The 21,265-nt window shown below is 38.6% G+C and overlaps 1 protein-coding gene across 1 annotated transcript; it reads right to left on the reverse strand.

Moving 5' to 3' along the window:
* Positions 1–4,687: 4,687 nt before the first annotated feature.
* On the reverse strand, positions 4,688–20,503 carry TAF1A (TATA-box binding protein associated factor, RNA polymerase I subunit A). The gene is made up of 11 exons (XM_087717826.1): positions 20,361–20,503; positions 18,171–18,314; positions 16,620–16,789; positions 15,652–15,765; positions 14,717–14,915; positions 13,100–13,230; positions 11,290–11,448; positions 9,469–9,535; positions 8,459–8,582; positions 7,956–8,116; positions 4,688–6,315 (listed from the first exon to the last, which is right to left on the reverse strand). Exons 2-11 carry the CDS (start codon positions 18,304–18,306, stop codon positions 6,194–6,196), a joined length of 1,383 nt encoding a protein of 460 aa, XP_087573952.1. The 5' UTR covers positions 18,307–18,314; positions 20,361–20,503; the 3' UTR covers positions 4,688–6,193.
* Between the last annotated feature and the right edge of the window lie 762 nt (positions 20,504–21,265).

A 21,265-nucleotide genomic window follows, 5' to 3' on the forward strand; every position in this document is an offset into this window, starting at 1 on the left:
ATTTTATTAAGATTTATAGGCCGCCCTTTTCCCTGAGGGGACTCAGGGCGGCTTACAATCACAAGGGAGGGGGGTGCAGTATCAAAAGACAAAACAAAATGTGAACAAAGGAAAAATAATAAAACACAACTTTCGTTCAGCAATCAACACTCGGGCGGGTAAATTGGGAACCTATCCCCAGGCCTGCTGGGAGAGCCAGATCTTGAGGGCTGCGCGGAAGGTCTGGATGGTGGTGAGGGTACGGATCTCGACGGGGAGATCGTTCCACAGGGTCGGAGCTGCAACAGAAAAGGCTCTCCTCCGTGTAGTCGCCAGTCGACATTGACTGGCGGATGGGATTCGGAGGAGGCCCAGTCTGTGTGATCTAATTGGTCGAAGGGAGGTAATCGGCAGAAGGCGGTCTCTCAAGTACCCAGATCCACTACCATGGAGTGCTTTAAAGGTGGTCATCAGTACCCTGAAGCGCACCCGGAGACCGACAGGTAGCCAGTGCAGCTCGCGGAGGACGGGTGTAATGTGGGCAAACCGCGGTGCGCCCACTATCACTCGCGCGGCTGCATTCTGGACTAACTGCAGTCGCCGGATGCACTTCAAGGGCAACCCCATGTAGAGCCCATTGCAGTATTCCAGCCTAGAGATCACAAGGGCTCGAGTGACTGTTGCGAGAGCCTCCCGGTTTAGGTAGGGCCGCAACTGGCGGACCAGGCGAACCTGGGCAAATGCCCCCCTGGTCACAGCTGACAACTGGTGGTCAAAAGTCAGCTGTGGGTCCAGGAGGACACCTAAGTTGCGGACCCTATCTGAGGGGTATAGAATTTGACCCCCCAGCCTAAGTGTTGGTACATTAGCCAAATTGTTGGGAGGGAAACACAACAGCCACTCGGTCTTGTCCGGGTTGAGTACCAGTTTGTTAGCGCTCATCCAGTTCTTAACGGCCAGAACAGAAGGTCATGTTGTCCCTACTGACCTAGCAGTATCTGGTTTTTGTCTGATTTTAGAAAATTGTTGTCTTTGGAAATACTGGTTGTACTATATCTTCTGTATATAAAGTGCATGCTCTGCTACTGAGCTCTGATCCTGGCTAAATTAGCAGTTCAACAATTCTGTACATGCAGACTGAAATGTTATCTAATTGTGATCGCTGTGAGAAGGTGCAAGACTGAGCATGATCTCAAATTAATAATTAACTGGAAGCTAATTACTTTTCTCCCCCAAATTTACATCAGTTATAAATCTTCGGTCATTTTTATTTCATCAACTTTTTATTCTGCTTTATTGGACTGTTATATTTGCTATATTTTACTTTAGGTTTTTTATTCTCGGGGCTATTTTTTTGTTACTTTTGATTGGATTTACACATTATAAACTCCATGTGCTTTGTGAATCCAGTAGACAGGTCAAGAAAGAGCCAGCTGTAACTCAAAACTGTATAGGCTAATTGTGAATCAAACTACCCTTCCTTATTAGCCTTCTGTGAACCCAAAACGCCACTCAATCATATGGCAATATTCAAGTTCTACCAAGTCAGTCCTTCAATGGAACTTCATAGATGTGAGGAACAATAATTTAAAAATCTAGCTACCATAGTCTGCAAGCTACAGAAATGGAATCCCAAGCACCACCATTATGAAAAACGCTGGTCAAAGTTATTCTTTGTGTCCATTACATTTTTCCAATACACTAAAGCAATATTGTAATAATGCCCTTGCCTGATGGCCACAAGACAACAGGAGTCATGTACAGTCAAGAAGCAATCTGGCAAAGTTAGGCTTCTCCAACCTCTTCAGCATCCAATGCAGATATCAAGTAAGCTGCAGAAAAGGGAAAGAACTTTGCAGCTTGTTTAAAAATGATGGGAGTTACTGGAAATGGGCTGAAGTTACTGGAAGTGGCTGAAGGCAGGTCAGTTCTACCATTACCCAATAGGTTTGTTGTGAGAATTATAACTGATGTGGATTCATCCACAAAGCTATAATAGAAGAAATATACATTGGCCAATAGCAATGAAGGCTGATGTCATCCTTCTGTAGCAGCTGTCTTGTTCATTTTTATGTTTTTCATCACTCACTGAAGGGCAGGAGAAACTGCCTTGTCCGAGTCTAGACATTCTCTGCTGGATGTCTTTGTGAGTTCCTTGTCTAGTCACACATCAAATATACGGTTCCAAGGACTTCTAGAGGTTGGGCTGGATGGATTAATACTATTTTAAAACATAACATAGATACATATCCATGATGTTCCTTCCTTTCAGGCTATCCTTATGCAGAATGTTTTTTTAAAACCTGTTCTTTATTGTTTCAAACCAGCTTAGTTTCAATTCTCTAAAATATAAATAAATGTATGGATTGATAATCAAGACACCTTCATTAATTTTCAATTTACAAGCTCTTTACTAAAACAAAGATAGTGCATACAGTATCTTGGGGTTGTAAATCAAACTGAATGCAAAATTCAGATTTCTGCAAAATTTATCTTCAAACACACCGTTAGTCTTATTGAGATTTGATAGGAGCCTTGAGGGGACAGCCTACTGAAATTTGAGGAACTAGGTACACTAGATAGCTAGAAAGTATATGGGATTGCTCTGAGATCTTCTCTGGTCTATTTTGGTCCTCCAAATCTCAAGATATCCCATTAGTGATTCTCAATAGAGTTATACTTCTCCCTGCAAGAGATGTGGGCAATCGGGAAATCATCTTGGCTTATCAATTCCTGTTCATAGAGCAGGTGGAAGCTGTAACCAAGAGGCCCTTTACATAAGTTTGTGCAAAAGTGCACCTTTCCAGAACAAGGAGGTCTTTCTATCATTCATGTTCTAGTTACCTCACAATTGGATTACTGTAATGTGCTGCACATGGGCTGCAGCTAGTCCAGAATGTTGTAGCATAGGCAGCAATGGGGGCTGTTATTAATCTACTTTATCAAGCTGCTTTGTAAGTAGTGTTGCCATTCAGCTTCCAGTTGCAATTCCAGATGTCGGTTATCACCTTTAATGACTTTCATACTTAAGGGCCTTGCTATCTGAAGGATTTCTTATCTCTTGTTATCTTTGCCCATTGGCTTTGATCCAACAGGGTGGGTGAGCTCCAGATCTCATTAAAGAGTATCAACTTGTGGGACCCAAGATACGTGCCTAGTCTTTTGAAATTCCTTTCCTCTGGAATGTGGTCACTATCCCTCTCCCAACCCCTGAATGATTCTGGGTCTGATCATTTTTCCAGGCTTTGGGGACAAGGTGATTTTAGACCCGCTTTCTGGTTTTGTTTTGCTTTGGTTTTCTTTTGTTTTGAACTTTGCTGTTCTGATGTGTTATATTTTTCTTTTAATAAGTTGATCTTTACTTGTAAGCTACCCAAAGCCATTTGGCAGCCAATAATAATAAAATTAAATTAAGTGTTATTCCTATGGTTTTAAGATAGGATATTCAGAAAATAAATAAGTCAAAGATATCAATAAAAAGGTGACTAACGTTGCTAAAATTTGGAACTTCCCAAAGCGCAATGTTGGACTTATCCTACATGAGAGCAGCTAAGTTTTTTTTTTACTTCAATGGGAAAACTGATACTTGAGTTAAAATACTAGATGGAATAGCAGCTACCAACTGATTTTTTTCTATCACCATGAGAAAACTGAACAATTTTCCATGTGATCAAGGTTTAATTTCTTGTTGAAGAAACTTTATTTCCATGGTCTAATTACTCTTAACTTATTAACTATACTTTTAAATTTTAACCTTAGTTATTTTCCAGTTCATTTATTTTTGCATTCTTATGCATTAAAGTGCAGATAACTTTGAAAACATAAGTCATTCATACCATAAAATGGGCAGAGGTAGCCTATCCCATTTGTCACTCTATAAATTTTACTAAGTGACAAAGTTCTGTAGGCTATAAAGAGGTGGATCAGGCCAACAATTGGGAACTTTTTTAGTTTTTCTAATTACAGTTGATACAGAACATGATTTTTAAAACAAAAATATGAGTGACTTACCTGTGTAGTTATTTAAGGAACTAACGTCACCACTTTCCAAGAAGTCTAGCCCTGCCCACCTCTTGAGCTCGGTCCCTCATATACCAGAACAAGCTAGCCATGAACCAGGAAGCCTTCAGAAATATATGCTTTCAGGATGCATCCAATAATACCTTGTGCCTGTTCAAATATTATATATGGCCACTTAACCACATCCATATTTTACCTATTTTGAGTTGTGTGCCACAAGATGGGTAGGCATATAAACATTTTAACTGAATAAAAAGTGTCAAGTGTTCTACTGTATATGCAACTTTGGAAATGTTTATTTTCTCTATTTTCATTTTAACACTAGCCAATAACCCAGCGTTGCATGGGTATTTATTTATAGGGGGGAAATGTCCGGACCAAATGTAATTTCTAATGTTGTATTTTTCCCCTTACCAGAGGGAGCCCCCTTGTGGAGCACAGTGAAGCCGTTACCATGACAGCTCCACAGTGCTGTACAGTAGAAGCCATTTTGAAGTTGTATCTTAATAGAACACACACCCCGAGAGATTTTAGAGATGTCTTAACCTCACAGTATTTTTCTCCAGAGGGTAAATCATCTGTGTACCAAGTTTGGTTGAAATTGCTCGAGGCATTCCAGAGTTGTGCTAGAACACACACACATGTTTTTATATATGTAGATAAACATAAATAAACAAATAAAAAAGTATATTGATACAAAAAGATTTCTTATAGAAACTTTGTAAAAAAAATACAATTCTTATACATACAATAGACATACAAGCCGTCTTCAAACTATGTCCGTAATGGAGCCTGCCCATTATGGTCACAAATGGGGATGGCCCTTAAACTAAACAACCTTGCTTAACAACCCCCCATCCCTGCTCTCTCTGATGCTGTTAAATGTATGTGTGCGTTGTTAAGTGGAGCAGACCAGCAGCAAAAAGTTTTGCAAAGCCAAAACAGCTCAGCAGGGGGGAACAGTCCAGCTAGATTAGGGCCCAACACCACATTCTAATGCCAGAGAAGCTTCCATACAAGCCTCTGTGCATGGATGATAAAGCCATACTGGTGGGCTAAGCCTCTACTCCAATCAGCTGGCCGTGGGATACTGCAAACCTCTCCTGGCTGTTGCTAGGCTTTGAGGAAGCCATCCACCTGCATACATTGGAGGCAGCTTCCGGATGATCTTCCACAAATCTTTCCCTTGCTTAACTCTCTCCCTTTCCTCTGAAGCCCACATTTCTTCAATTTTTTTAAAATAAAACAGAAAAAAGTGAGTTTTAAAAGGCCTTCCCCCAATTAGGTGATGAACCTAGAATCAGACAAATAGCAACAGCTTTCCAAAAGGTTTCCAAGATTTTCCCTGCTAGTCCGATTTCCAGCTAGGACTCCTGGAAAGGAAGTCAGAAATGCAGCAAAAAAGCTTTCCAATGACCCAGCTTCTGCTGTGGCTGGCCATTTGTTACACCTGTTGTGCTCTAAATGCCTGAACCTTTTGAGCTGAGCTCCAGATTTTCTTTGCTCGCTTCCTTCCTTAACTCTGTTCTTCAGCCCGGCAATCACTCATCAAGGTAAGGTGGCAGTAAATTTAGCAAATGAAATGGGTTAAAAGATCAAGATTGAAATGCAGAGGCAGAGATTTTAGTTTCAGCACCTAATGGAAGGGGGAAGAAATATAACAAGTCTGTCTCTCTTGCTTTCTTTGTTTTATTGAACAAATGTGGGTTTCTGGAGGGACGGAGGGAATTAAGCAAGGGAACAGTTTTGGGAAGATAATCCTAAAGCTTCCACTTTTGCATTCAGGCAGCTGGCATCGCCAAAGCTTAGCAAGAGCCAGAAGAGCTTTGCAGTATCCCAACAATCAGCTGATCAGGACAGAATGCTCTGAAAGCAGCTGCCATTTCCACAAGGAACTGTCAGTATATGGAAAATGGCAGGTGCTTCCAGGAGGCATGGGGTGCCAGTGGGGCAGGCCAAAGGGGGAGCATCCCTGTGGCCAGTTGTAAGGCATGCTGCAGCAGCCATATTTCAAAATTGGATCATAAGTAGCTTGGGGGGGGGGGGAGTTGTAACATCAAACAGCCATTAGGTGACCAGTCAGATCTCAAGAACTACCTGAATTTTACAATTGTTTGTCAGGATGACTTGTTTTATACAGGACATCAAAATCATCTAACACCCTTGAAAAATCAAGAGATTTGATACTAAGCAGTCACGTATCAGCCAATCTTAAACTGACCCAGCTGTGTTCTTTCACAAATTTCTTCAATTGTCGGAATTTCTTCTTCTGAACTTTACAACCTTCTTTGGAGACATATTTAAAGTACTTGCAGTCTAAAAGTATACAAAAATGAAATGGCATTAGAACAAATGTGACACAACAATGGTATTAAACTAACTTGTGACCCAAGTAGGGCTCTTCTAAACATAATACTGTATTTTTGGAGTATAAGACATACCTTTTTCCCCCTTAAAAGAGCAAGAATATGTTGATGTGTCTTATACACTGAATACAGCCATTTTTGGCCTCCTAAAGCTCTGCCCCTGCTTCCCATTTTTGCAAAAAACGGGCAAAAAAGGGCCGTTTTTCACCAAAACAGGGTTTTTTTCCTTTCCCCACCCCCCCCCCAGAAGCACTCTGCAGGCTTCAGCACGGCTGAGGGAAGGGAAAAATGCCCGTTTCAATGAAAAACAGGGGCTTTTTTGCCTTTCCCCAGCCCTGCTAAACCCTGCAGAATGCACCTGGGGGCCAGGGAGGACAAAAAAAAATTTTCTTACTTACGTCTTCAAAATCTTGGTGCGTCTTATAGTCCAAAAAATATGGTAAGTCAATTAAACAGGACACATTTTCTTAGCTTTATACAAAGAGTATATACACTGGTTTCAGACTATATTTTAGATTTTATTTCATTAACTGAAATATAACCTGGTTGAGTCTTTGAGGGAACTGATTTGCACAAGTACACGATAGTAATTGTGATTCAGGGAAATTATTTCCTATCATTGATTCTACCTATGTGGCCTCCCATGGACCAAGGGAAGTGTCCTGATTTTAGGAACTCCAGGAGATGAAACATCAGAAGAGATACTTGGAGATGCACAGCAAATCCCAAAACACAGGTTTTGTTTGTGACAAGAAAAGCAGCCAAATGTAAATATTTTTCTGTTCATACTGCCTCTGCAACCCTATTCAAAGTGACCTGATCCCTCCTGGGGAGGGAAAGACCAGAGAAATATCTGCAAGGCCACCTTGAGGACCACTTGAGGCGTCTTTCATATAAAGTCATTTGGATCTGCTCTGAGCTAGATCCAGTTGGGTAGGTCCTCTGAAGTGGACTGAAGCATAGTTTTTGGCTCAATTCTCTGGGGACAACTTGCACCTGATGGTCCTGAGACATTACCAAGAGCTATTTAAGCATGGTCATCTCTCCATTAAATCAACCTGAGTTTCATTCTGCCTCCAACTTTTCCTTTTAGGGAAAGCTATTGAGGTGTTTGTTGGGATGCAGCTTCACAAAGCTCTGGAGGGATATGAATTATCAGACACCAGAATTAGTGTGAAATTTGCCAAGATTTTTGGAGTTTTGGTTCTTGCTTGAACAGCAAGTAGCAGCACTGGTGCAGACTCCATCTTGTGTGTCAATTGTACTTGTGATAACCTAGCTTATGGTCAGTGACTCCTTAGCCACATCCCAGTTAGATTGCTGCAATATGTTTTATATGAGGTTTCCCTTGAAGACTACTCAGAAGCACAACTGGTTGGAATACAGTGGCCCAGGTAGTTATGATGCCCGTGTACCGCTGCTACTTCTCATCTGGATGTAACTCAGTGCACTGATAATCACCTATAAAGCTCATTGTGACATAGTCATGGACTATGCACACTTTATGGAGAAAGAGGAAATGTTTTTTTTTAAATACTATTTAAATAGTATTTGAAATCATCATCAACATATAGGGATAGAAAACCTTACCTTTTCCCAATAGTATGCCAGCTATCAGAACTTTTTCACAAGTGAGTTTTTTGTTTTCCTGCCAGTTTCTTTTTGCCAAGTAAAGACTGAAATGAAAAGCTGGCCACCAGTGCTTTCGAATATCCCACTCCTTTTTGAGCCAGTGAAATTGCTTATCAGAGCTGAAAAACATTCAAAGAAAACCCAGGAATATCTGAATTAGGTCTAAATCCGAATAGACATACCTCAAAAATTGGTAGGGGAATTTTATACTTTATTATAGGTAGTCCTAATTAACTAATGCATACTAAGAAGATTGCTAAATTTTCTTGAACATTTTCAATTCTGGGTTCCAGATTCTATTTTTTTTTTAAGAATGTCTTATTTCCATATGAAATGATCCCCTTTCATGCAGAGGACTAGAATCTTTCCCTAAGAAAATTAAAGCACATTAGATTTTTACAATACATATTGCACACATATTTATATAGATGTAATCACATTGCAAGACCTGATAGACTTACTTTTGCAGAATTTCTACAGTCTGTTTTGCCAAATAACTCCAAGCTTTTACATTTTCCTTCCATACAGCAAAATCCAGGACTGCAAAAATAACTTTCAGCTGTAATTTATGTTTTTTTCTTTTTTCTGAAATTAGAATAGATCCCATTATTTTTATAGTTGTCTAACATATGCAAAAGAGGCAAAAGTTCTCATTATTAGTTGGTGAGGATTTTCTTTTTTTTAATTTCTGAAACCAAAGACAAAATTCAGTAACAGCTGCAGTAGTAGCAACCAATTGTAGTGGATATAATCTCCTCAATTTGCAATGATAAGATACTATACATGAACCTTCCCCAACCAAACACCATGCTGAAGTCAGCCATTAATTCATAGCTTTTAACTATGCTAGTTGGAAATTATAGGAGACTGAAAAGAACTCAATATAAAGTGAATTAAAAATTATGTGATAAAAACTATTTTTTTTAAATTAGCTTAAAAAGCCCACGATATATATTATTCAAAGATAGCAAGCCACAGCTAAAACAAGCCCTGTCCTTTGCTGGATATTAATAGTGGGCCAGAAACAGAGGGGCCCATCACAAGATATGGGCAGATTCACAGGAGTACAGGGGATTAAAAAAAATAATATAACAAGCCTTTAAATATGAAAACCAGTAAAATAAATTGAGCCAGGAAAGAAAGGACAAAGTAATTAACACAGTATCAAAATAATGTAATCAGTGTGCTTCGCTTTCCCGAGCATCTAGGCACTATCATCTATAGTGATGTCTTCAAAGCAAAAACACAAAAAGCCTTACGATAGTTTAGTCAGGCTTTAACCAGTGCAGGTAGAACAAGGTTGTTCTGCTTTCCTTTGGGTGATAAGTCCAAGATAGCAAAAAGCACTCTTGGTTGTAAACTTTTATTTGCATTAGGATTTGCTTGACACTTTTTCTGTTAATTATGGCTCAAGGGAGGAATGGAGCAACTAATCCTTGTGTAATATTGGGATAACCTTTAAAGGACTCACTCGATTTTTTAAGCAGGTTGTAAAATTCCAGCATTAGTTCATGGGAAGGAACAAGCTCATGCAGGATCTAGGAAAAAAAAGGGAAATGGGTGAATTTTGGAAAGTGAAATCAGGCACTTTTACATCTCAATGGTTTTAAAGAAGATACCCTCAGAAGTTTATACCAGAGGACAGGATTGGACTGCCAGTTTCACCTCAGAGTCGAGGCGTTTTACAGGTAGTCCTCAACTTACCACCAGTTCTTAACAACTGTTTGAAGACTTCAAAAATTCTATTTACACCCCATCCTCAAAGTTATGATGGCCAAACACACACTCAAGTCAAATTATTTCATTTTGGGGACATGGTGAGATGATGAAATTGTATTTATGACTGGTGCAGCATCTCCCGGTTGTGTGATTGTGATCTGTAACATATTTTGCCATTTTCCAACAGAAAACGATCTGATTCCCTTAATGACCATCTTAAAAAGGGTCATAAAATTGAGTCTGTTCACATAGGGCCTCAACTTACAGCTGCAACAACTTGTGACCGAAATCCCAGGCTTCATTGTGGCTGTAAATCGAGGACTACTTGTATATCAGATGTGAAGTACATAGCACCCTAGAGTTTGAAATATTCTGCCATCAAAAAATTGTATTTTATTAAGCAAATATGGTGTATACAAACTGAAGTTAGCCCATTAATATATTCCAGTTATTGCAGAGATCACTGGCACTGCACTCTTATTATAATAGTGACAGATTCATAAGACAAATATTTTAGGATTGTGGTGCAATTATTGCATTTAATTTGTGTTCTAAAAAGTACTTGTCTGAGTATTTTGCACTTGGAAAACACAGTACAAAAGCACAGGCCATAATTATCTACCTATAAAAGATTGTCCAATATTTCAATAACAAATATAAAAGGTGGTTTGGACACCACATGAGTATCTGTTTGCAACTTCTTAAAGCAACCCTGCCTTTTTCTCTGCTGCAGCTCCTACCTTTTAGAACATCTTACCCTACAAACAAGGTCTGCCTCCACCCTCCTATCTTTCTGCAAGAGCCTGAAAACCTGGCTCTCCTGGCTGGTCTGGGATCCAAATGCGGAAGTTTCACACTGGAAGTAACTGCTGGATTGAGGTGGCAGACTCCACCTCATTTTTCCCAGTAGTTGTTAAGTGAATCACACAGCCCTTAAACGAATAGTACAATCATTAAGTGTATTTATTCTTCCAACGAGCGGGTTTTTGTTGACAGAAATCACCCCCCAAAAAACCACACTGGAAATTGTGAAAGTCACAAATCATACTCCCATGATCACAGGTTTCTGCAACTGGTCATACATGATAGTTGACTGCCAAGCACCAGAAATGTGATTACATTGTGTGGGGGGGGGAGAGGGGGGGAGGGGGAGAGAGAGGGGGGGAGAGAGGGGGAGAGGGGGAGAGGGAGAGAGGGGGGGAAGGGGAGAGGGGGAGAGGGAAGGAGAGGGAGGGAGAGAGAGAGAGAGAGAGAGAGAGGGAGGGAGGGAGAGGGAGAGGGAGAGAGAGATTTTATAACAGCCAGAAATGCTTTATGGGTCATAAAGCATTATTCCAAGGCTATTGTAACTCCACATGATTGTAAAATGATCAGGAGTAAATTGAAGATTACTTATAGTTGTTAATTTCTGTTGATTTCAGCAAGCTATTTTGTACAACTATTAGAAACATTCAACTCCCAAGAAAACATTCAACTTTGTTTAGCTGATTTGTGTTCTTCGTTATTCATAGATAAAAGGATGTTAAGAACAGAATCATAAACAAACAGAACAGTAAAACTCCAGAATTCTTGCCTGCAGTGCAGAGATCTGTGCTTTCCTTGATTCCCTCCTTCTCTTTAGGAACTGGTGGTAGTAGACATGAGCATTAGGGTTGGAAGGGAACTTGGAATTATATGCATAGTCACTTAACACTTCTCGTGCTTCTTCATACTCCTCGTAATGTTCCAGCAACTAAAAGAACATAAATGTTCAGCTGTTCATTTCAAACTGACACCATGTTACAAAGTAGTACCAAACTGTTTTGCAACAAAATGGAATTAAAATAATAGCAATTTAACAGTGCAATTATTTTTAAACAAAAACATATGGCTCCAGGTGCAGCCTGGGGGGCGGAGGCAGATGTGTGTCTGCCTTTTGCACAGGGAGTTGGACATGATGATCTCTGAGGTCCCTTCCAACTCCTGACTGCTCTCCTAGAAGTCCCCACTTGCTGCCTCCCCAATACTTTTCCAATTTCCTGGCCACTAAACCTCCCTGCATTTCTCTCCCCTGTCCTATTTAATTTTTCTGCTTTTTCATTATCCAACAGGCTTTCCCACTTCTCTTTCCTTTTTCTTCTGCTTCCTTCAGTTGTTTCTTTTTTCAGTTTTTATCTTACCAATGAAAATCAGTGCCCTAGGCCATCTATTGTCAGCTATATGAATTGCAGCACCAAGGGAGATTTTGCTACAATAATAAATATGAGAAAGGGATCTGTGTAGGTGTGATCATAGCACATATTATGTAATAAGTATTTTGGACAGATAAATCTCCTGCCTTTGTTTGGAGGCCTCTGTTCTGACCTAGGCTTCCTGATACAGTAAAAAGCACACTTAGTTTGCACCCATCTTTATCTTCCTTGACACACTGCCAAAGACTTAATTGACAATCAGCTTGGCAAGGCCACATGGAACAGAGTCAAAACAGAGTTTCAGAAGGTAAACTGACCAGCATGAACTTCCTGCAAAGGCTCATGTGCCTTTGCTCCTCTTTTATGTCCTATGAGAGGGGCCAATCACCTCTAAGCCTTACTCCCAAGTCATCACTTCTGTCTTAACTGTTCTTGCCTTCTGGCAGCTTTGCACATGCGCGCACTGGGAACAGGGGGAGCCTGTTCCTCTGCCTCACTGCTGTCCAATTCTGGAGGCATCGGAGGCAGCACATAACTCACAGATGGTCCTGGCCCCCTCTCTGCCTCCGATGCAGAGCCCTCGTCTGAGCCTTCCCCAGACTCCAGGACTGGCCCATGTTCCTCCCCAACCTCCTCGCTGTCCCACTCTGCTGTCACCTCCAAAGACTACCAGCAGACAACAGCCTCCAATGAAGGAGAACTGTTACAGTGAGTCACACATATTACCTCCCATTGGAACTCCCATTGGAAGACTCAGGCCATAGAAGCTCGTGGAGTAATTTTAAACCAATCACTTCCTTTTAGTTCAACCTATATCACAGGGTGGCTGTTGTGTGTATGAGTGAAAGAAGGGAGCACTATATATCCCACCTTAAGCTCCTGAACAAAAGGTAGGATATAAAACAAATACATGAATACCTATCAGGGTTGTTTTGTGTGTGTTTTTCCATGGAACTAAATATACAATTTTGAATATTTGACATGCCCATAAAACGAAGTATAAGATAATACCAGCCATCCAATAACCATTTTATGACTAACTATACAGGTAACTGTATGATGGTAAAGCTTATAGCACTTTCACAAATTTCTGAATCTACAAACCACAAAAGCCTTTACCACTGAGTTATCTAATGACTCACTAAAGCTGCCCCACCTGACAGTCATCTAGTTTATATCTTAAAAAGTCTATTGTACAAAGGGTGTTCTTACATCCACATAACAAATCACGAAAGGATCCCAAACTCCAGGGATTCTGATTATTTCCCTGAGGCTGACTTTAGCCTGCTGGTACAAGCGTTGCATTTCCTGCTGAAGAGAAGTTTGTGTACAACTGTCTTCATCTGTGAAAGACAAGACATCCATCTCATAAATCTAATTTGAAACAGATAACATCATGATATTCATCCTTGGTTTTCAAATCAATTTTTTTAAAAATCCTCCAGGAAAAAAAAGCTTTAAAAAGAGATGCTATAGTCAAGGAATATAGTAACTTAAATTGAACACACAAAGGAAAATGTCATATTTATAATACAAAGCTGTCATTTCAGATCTCCTGAATATTTGTTATACTAAAGAAGCCAAACAATTAAATGAATGGTGAGGGAGAATGATTTAAAATCCATTTCATAGCTGGCAAATATTCCATCAATGCTTCTCCACAAATATATATATATGGTTAAGTTATGATCAGTATCTCTTTCATGAAACCCAAAAGTTGCATCTCAAGTTCAGAGCCAAATATATCTATTCATCATTTGGAGATGGCAGGATGTTTCTTTGAAATATATAACTCAGATGTGTTTACCTTCTCCCACTACTATTATATGCGACAATGTAGAGTCCTTAGTTCCCTCTGAGCTTTGTTGTTTGCTTACAGACATTTTATTACCTAACTAGGTAACATCATAATGCTAGTATGGGGAGGGAGTTGCTCTTTGTTTATATAGAGTAGCTTGCATTGCCAATGCAATGCAATGTGGGAGTTATTTTCCTTTTGGTAGTTCCTTTATCAGAGAATTTTTTTCTGCTTGATCTTTTGCCTGATGCTGATTCCTACAAATCTGAATATTGGCTGTGGGAAAGAATTTGTTCTAGTCTTTTGATTTCCTTGGCTTTTTATTGTTTCTTCTGGATGTGTAACTGTGGTTTATCTCTCTGTATCCACTGATGGCTGATTTGTCCGAGTACTAAGCTTCTAGGAATTCACTAGCATTTTTAGACTTAAATTTGGTCTAGGACGCTCACAGTTTCCCAGTTCTCAACTTAGTGTGTTAAAATATTATGGGTGAACTGAGCAACCAGAATTTCCCTACGTTTCCATTTTGTGTCTTTGCAAGATCACTAACAGATTATGATTTTTCCTTACATTTTTCTTTGTAAAATTTTAGCTTGACAACGAAATTATGTCATCATTGTGTTTCTGACAGTCTTGATTATGACCACAAATCATAGTTAAATAGTATGATTATCCAAGGCCAATAAATCTGATAGAGCTTATCAGCAGAGTAAGATAATAGTAGACAATTGGGAAAGTCATTTGCTTTGAGTCCTCCAGATCATTTTTAAAAAAATGCAGTACAGGAACAACATATAGAGTAATCTTTAGCTTTCCCGTTGCTGAGGAAGATATCAAATGAATTCAAAATTTCTGCATGCACTAATTCCATGGAATTCTCTGGAACTTCCTTCCTAGTAAGCATGCCGGAGAACTCAGCCATAGATTTGTCTCACATTTCATATTTCATGAATGGGATTGAAAAATGCATGGACAACTGCAGGAGTTACTGCTGCATGTTACCACTGTAGCATCTACAGGCACATACTCACCCAGCTCCAAAAGGTCCGTCTTCTTTTTTAACCACATATAATAGTCTATCAACCCTTTATAAGCTTGAACAAGCTTCAGCTCTTTTTCCTGGGCAACAGTTTCTTCTCCATATCGCCAACTTTCAGTCAAGATCAAGTTCTGATAGGCTTCGTCCACAAATCCGCTGCACAAAAGGTGGAAGGCATGCTCTAAAGAAATCTGTAATTTGAGCTTTGTTTATTAAGTTGAACAGAAGAAGCAATTTTGGATGCAAATATGCATAAACAAAGCAGCAGTAAATTTTCCCAATAATTTCAGATAAGAGTTGTATCTTCAGAACTATTCTTTATTAATAACAATGGACCACTTTCAACTGGCGTTGCATATGGGTATGCTAGATGGTGAGCTGTATAAGAAATGTTTATTATAGAAATAATCACACTTTTTCATATATAAGAGTGATTTTTTCCAGGTTGTGAAACAATATATTTATGGTATTCAGTTAGAATCCATTATGGAACAACTGTTTTTAAAAAGTTCCAAAGCCATAATTAAAACACAGTTCTGTATCATTAAAATTTGAAGCCATATGTTTTATTAGAAATATCAAACATGGAGTGCAATTTAAAAATCTATATTGAAGTTTTACAAATAACATTATATTTTAATTTTAAATATAATTTTATAAAAGAAATTTTAGCAAGGTAGAATAATATAAATGTGAGAAAATAAAATAAGAAAACAGAATAGGGAGGGAGGGAGGAAGGATAAGGAAGGAATATAAAGATGTGACTTCTGACCATTTTTATAGTGGTTATAAATGTATTTATATTTGACCTCTTTAAGATTACATCATATTCTTAAAGGAATCAGTAAGAAGTCTCATAATAAAACATGTTTTCAATATTAAAATGTTGAATTAAAATTATTTTTACCCTGAAAGTTTTTTCCTTACCTTTAAATATCTTTTGACACCTAAACTTTTCATCCGATCTGCAAAATAGTTGATCTCATCTATATTACTCCTGGGATGCTGCTGCAAGATTTCAGTTCCTATTCTCCAGATCTCCTATTCAGGAAGAAAATACAATCCAAGCAAGTCAAGCCATAGTACTAAAAGCAAATGCATGAAATACTAATGCACCTTTAATTTATACAATTATTTCCAACAAAATCACTAACATGATGCCCATGAGCAGAGACATCCAAAAGGGAGAAATCAAGAAAGTCAAAATGGCAGACTCAATGGTGTGGCTAAGGTTGTCATCTTGATTTTCTTGACCAATGTCCCAACACATTTGCCTGTGAACATTATAGTTTCCATATTCAGTTTCCCATAAGCTGTGCCATCAGGTAAGCAAACAAAGATCTGGCATTCTACAAATCAAAACACCATTCCATATTAACTTTATTTACACAGAATACAGGACCTCGTTTAGATCCAACACATATTACATAAAATAAAAAGGATAGGTAAGTGTAAGGTAGGTAGTATTAAGCAATTTGCTTAAATGTCCAGAAAAATGTGAAAGGTAAAATAGAGAATTGCAAGCCTCGTGAAGGGCTAACAGGAGGGGAAGGCCAGCCAACAGGTTGCCTTATGTCAACTAAGTAAGTATTTCATGATTGGCTGCATTTTTGTCAACTTCTTTTGTGAACAGACAATCCCATTTTAACTTACTCTTACTCATTTTGTGGGAGCAATCACTATGTCCATTCAAATTTTCAAAGCTTCCCATGAACTAAAGGTTTATTCCCCAAATTTATGAAAAAAATGCCCCATGTCATACATCTAAATGCATGACACAATGCATAAATGGGACATTTTTATCCTGTTCTTAATTATATTATAAAGAGACACCTGCTAGAGAAATGCTATATTTCCATTCATTTCAAAGTTATTGTGTTAATTAATTTACCTACCTCTTGAGATGGCACCCTTTTTTCTGAAGATGTATTTTCCAGTATTTCCAAGTAGCTTATCATTAATTCTGCAGCCCTCTGCCACTGACTTTGTAAGAGAGCATCTTGGATACAGCATAAACAATCCTCTTTCACCTTTTGGAATTCTGAAGATTTCACAGCCATATTTGCTTCAACCAACATAAGAAAATGTTGGTTATTTATTTTACAAATAATGCATACGTAAAGCATTTATGGAACTAAGTTAGCCATTCACAGAAAAAATGTGAATATTATATTCATATCTGGAATGTGAACTCCCAAGAATATATTTTGCATTAATTTGGCATTATCTTATCTCAGAAATCATATCAGTATCCTGAAGTATCAAATTCATGGATTATCCTGGCATACATTATTATGTATCACATCAACTGAAAATCATTAAGAAATGAACTTTTTTTTCTCATGACTGCATAATCATCAACATAAACAATTCTTCCTACAAAGGAAATAAAATAAAAAGTAATATTTCTTATTGGAAGAACATTAAGAACATCTGGAAGACGTGCCCTGACTCCCAGGTGGTTTTTTTAGTACAATTCAAGGTGCTGGTTATTATCTTTAAAGCTCCTGATCATTTTATTTATTTATTTTAAAAAATTATATGAACACCCAACTCAGTCGCTTTGACTTTAGGAGACTTACAAAGCTAAGACCCCAAATGCAAAACACAATACATTTCTACCTTCCTGGCAACAACATTCAGACAAATCATTTGATGGGCTCCAAATCATTATGTGACTTCTAGTCCCACCCTATCCATGAAAGCCAGCTGTGGGACTCTGGGCCAATCACTCTCTCTCTGCTCAACCTTCCTCATAAGAGTTGTTGTTGTTGTTGTGGGAAAATACGGGAAGGAAAGTATGTTGGATATGTTTGCTGTATTGAGTTATTTGTAAAAATAATAAAGATGAGATAAATAAATAAATAGATAAATTTTTAAAAAATATATCCTAAGTCTGGGTACAGAATTACAGGAAGAAACTATACATTTCCAACACATGCTTTTCAGTTACCAATCTGTAACCTGCTAAGTACCCTAAATCATCATCACATTAATAACAGTAATAGTAACTAGCAATTGTGTATCACTCAAATTCAACAAATGAATAAATAAAAATAATATGTACTATAGCAGAGCATGCTGGTAAGGGTTACCCAATTAAATTTGCTTTGCAAAAAGGGGGGAAAAGTATCAGGGCAACAGCTAGGTTTGAACCCATCTTTTTAATTGCTAGTTTTTCCAGAAATGAAGATTCTGTGTTCTGCTAATGTTCAATATACCATTCCTCAACTGCATTTCAAAATGGCACCCAAAAGATATATTATGCAATTTTCTAGAAGAAAATAATTGGTTATAACAAGCTTATAGACTTTACAAGGTAAAGGTAACAACACTACAATGTACTGCAAGGTGATGAAGGCCTATATGGGGGAAGGGAAAAGAATGACCCTAGGATTTTGCTACTTTCCTTCATCGCAATTTCCATCACGTCAATAAAAACTTACTTGGGTGGTTAAAATGTTTTGGCAGTAAAGGCAAATAAATTCCTGGAACCACAGCATTGGTCACAGACTCATCCTCTGTTTCTTCTGTGGGTAGCCACCTTGTTTCTTGTCGCAGTTCTTCAACAAAGTTATCCATTTCTATAACTATATTTTTAAAGAAATAAAACAGAGAGAAAAAACATTGTTATAATCAGCTTTAAAGTAAAGTAGAAGAAAATCCATCAACTGTAAAGTAGTGTAAAACGTACAAACAAAACATTCAAAATCTAATTATCTGCAAAAACAGGAAAGAGGAAAAACACACATTTTAAATGTGTTTAACAGCCACACTAGTTGTATCCCTAAACTGGCTCCCAGGAATAGTTTTTTTCATGAAATATACACATGAAATATACACTAGCAATTAAACATCAAGAAAAATACCACATATTTCAAATAAAGCAATATTAGGAAACCTAATTAATTAAGATGACTATAACCAAAACTATGTAGGACAATAGTTGGATTATATTAGTGGAACAGTCAGTAGTGATGACTTTATTTAAAAAAAAATCAGTAAATCAGCAGTCCCCAACCTTTTCAACGTGGCAGCCCAATGGGGAGCGGAGAGGGGATGGTTATAATATAATATACTATATATGGCAGGCAAGTGCAAATAGAGCTTTGTGTGCAAGTGCTTGCTGCTCACACAAGAGGAGCTTCGCACATGATGCCCAACACATCCACAATTGCGCGTTCGCCCACTTGCCTGCTGTTTGCACAGCCAGTTTCAACCAGGCTGCAGCAGCCCAGCAGGGAGCAAGGGGATGGTTGTGTGAGTGTCTGCCATTCACGCAAGTGGAACTGCATGCACTCACCACCCAATCGCACAGCCCAATTCTGAATAGATCACGGCCTGACAGTGAGCCGCAGCCTGGAAGTTGGGGACCCCAACTGCAGTAAATGAGCAACAAACTCCAGCAAATGCCTGGGTCTGAAATCTTGGACCATTCTCAATAAGTCTTTTGAAGTTTCAATATCCCTTAAAGGGTGGATCAAAAAGAGAGACCTGCTACTGATTTCCTTAATGTATAGGATATGTTTATTCTTGATTTGTTCCTTTTGGAAATAGATTTACAATATAAACAGAAGACAAACCTGCTCTCAGTGATTCATGTAGTACTGACCTTGAAGCTTGAACATTACAATGGCCTTGAAAACATCCAGATTATACCCAGTACAATATATTAGCATGTCAGCCTGTTCAAGATCCTCCATTATTCATGTTAAATGAGTTTCATTAGCTATCAGAAATCATTCAAACACAATTGAGGGTAGTCATTATGGTGTAAAAAGTTTTATGTAGATTAGATGCAAGCTACCTGCGAGACCATTAATTAATGGATAGACTACTCTGTGTTCTCAGATAATCAATGAACAACGTTTATGGATGAATTGGACATAAGCAACCAATCTGACTTTCTTTGTGGTAGGAACCATATTGTGGAATAAATTGAAATTGGGATTGAAACAATCTCTCTCCTTGTAACAATTCAAGAACTTCAAAATATTTGTTTCCCCTGAGCTTTCAATATTACAGTATTCACTTTTGTGTGCTATTATTATTTTGTCATTTTATCATTTTGATCAAAGCATTGATCCTATGGAGATCACTGAGTATGTGTGTGTAAATAATTTTATGTACCTTTTCTTATATCTTGTAACACTTCCACAGTTCTTAAGAAAGTAGATGGCATTTAAAATGTCTAAATAATTACAAAATTACAGAAAAGGCTGCCATTGACCAGAGAATGCTTCCCAAATAGAAGGTAATGTGACTGAAAGGAGTCAAGAGCCCACCTGGCTTCACGGAACCTGCAATTCGAAAGGCATAAATTTCAATATTAACCCAGAGATGCAAAGCAGGACTTCACTGGCCTTAACAGGACAGTTTTCTAAGCAACTGTTTTATAAAGACCGTGAAGAGTGTGTTTTACAACATCGCTTGCCTAACGATCAATGAATTCGTTGGTTTAAATCAGGGGTCGCCAAACTTGGCAACTTTAAGACTTGTGGACTTCAACTCCCAGAATGCTACAGCCACAACCACATACACATATACACACTTGGTTAAGGTTGCTACTTTCTTTTTTATTGCTAATAGCCGATGAGGGCACAACACCTGAGAAGTCTGAGATTGGCGCTACCTACCGGGATAGGAAGTTTCTTTCCTTCCCACCTGCCTTCATTCCGGTTCCGAAAATATGCGCGCTATAATCCACACGACGCCGCTTTTTTCTTTCACTTCCGATGCTTTGCCGCGGCGAACGCCATCTTTTCTGTGGGCACCACGAGACCGCTTGGCCCACGTGATACTCCCTGCCTTTCAAAGAAATATCGAATTCGTCTGCGCATGCCTGAATCCTTTCCCTTTCGTCCCTAATTGCTTTATTAACCTACGTTTCTTCCTCCCCTTGGAGTCCCTGAGCGCGTGTCTGTGCTCGTAAACTGAGCCTCGTTGAAGATAATACCAGTTCACTGTTTACGTATTTTAAGTGGTTCTGATGGTCTCTCGGTACATAACAATTGGAATCTAGATAAATTGAAGAAAGAGCAAGGTCTAATAGTTGGACAGATAGTTTGCTCTTTTCCCAGTTTTTCCTTAATCTGTCTTTCACTGGTGTGCAGTACTGTCTTATTTTATATTATGAATTGTAGTTGTGCAATGTTGCATTAAAATATTTACATCTAGGCTAATATAAGCGCACCATTTCAGAGTCATTTCCAGAAAATGCTTCTTGTAAAGGATCCTTTTTAGAGCCTAGTGAAGCAGGTCAGGGCATCACCCAAAAATCCCAGGGATGAAGGCTAGACTAGGAATATTTTGAAAGGCAATGACTATAGAGATTCTCAGTCATCCAGGTCATGATTAGCCCAAATGTGCTTTTTCATGAGGCAACTGGACTTTCTTGTTTTTTTCTTTGTTAAATCTCCAAACTCTTCAATGGCCCTCTAAAAGCATATAAATGACAGCTGTCCGCAAGGAATATAACTCCTTCCATTCCCCACTATCCTGAAAAAGCTGCTTGGATGAAAAGCGAAAAAACAAGAAAATC

The sequence above is a fragment of the Thamnophis sirtalis genome, unplaced genomic scaffold (genome assembly GCF_051295495.1).
Source record: "Thamnophis sirtalis isolate CommonGarterSnake01/CBP01778 unplaced genomic scaffold, rThaSir2_p1.2 scaffold_6, whole genome shotgun sequence".
Taxonomy (NCBI): domain Eukaryota; kingdom Metazoa; phylum Chordata; class Lepidosauria; order Squamata; family Natricidae; genus Thamnophis; species Thamnophis sirtalis.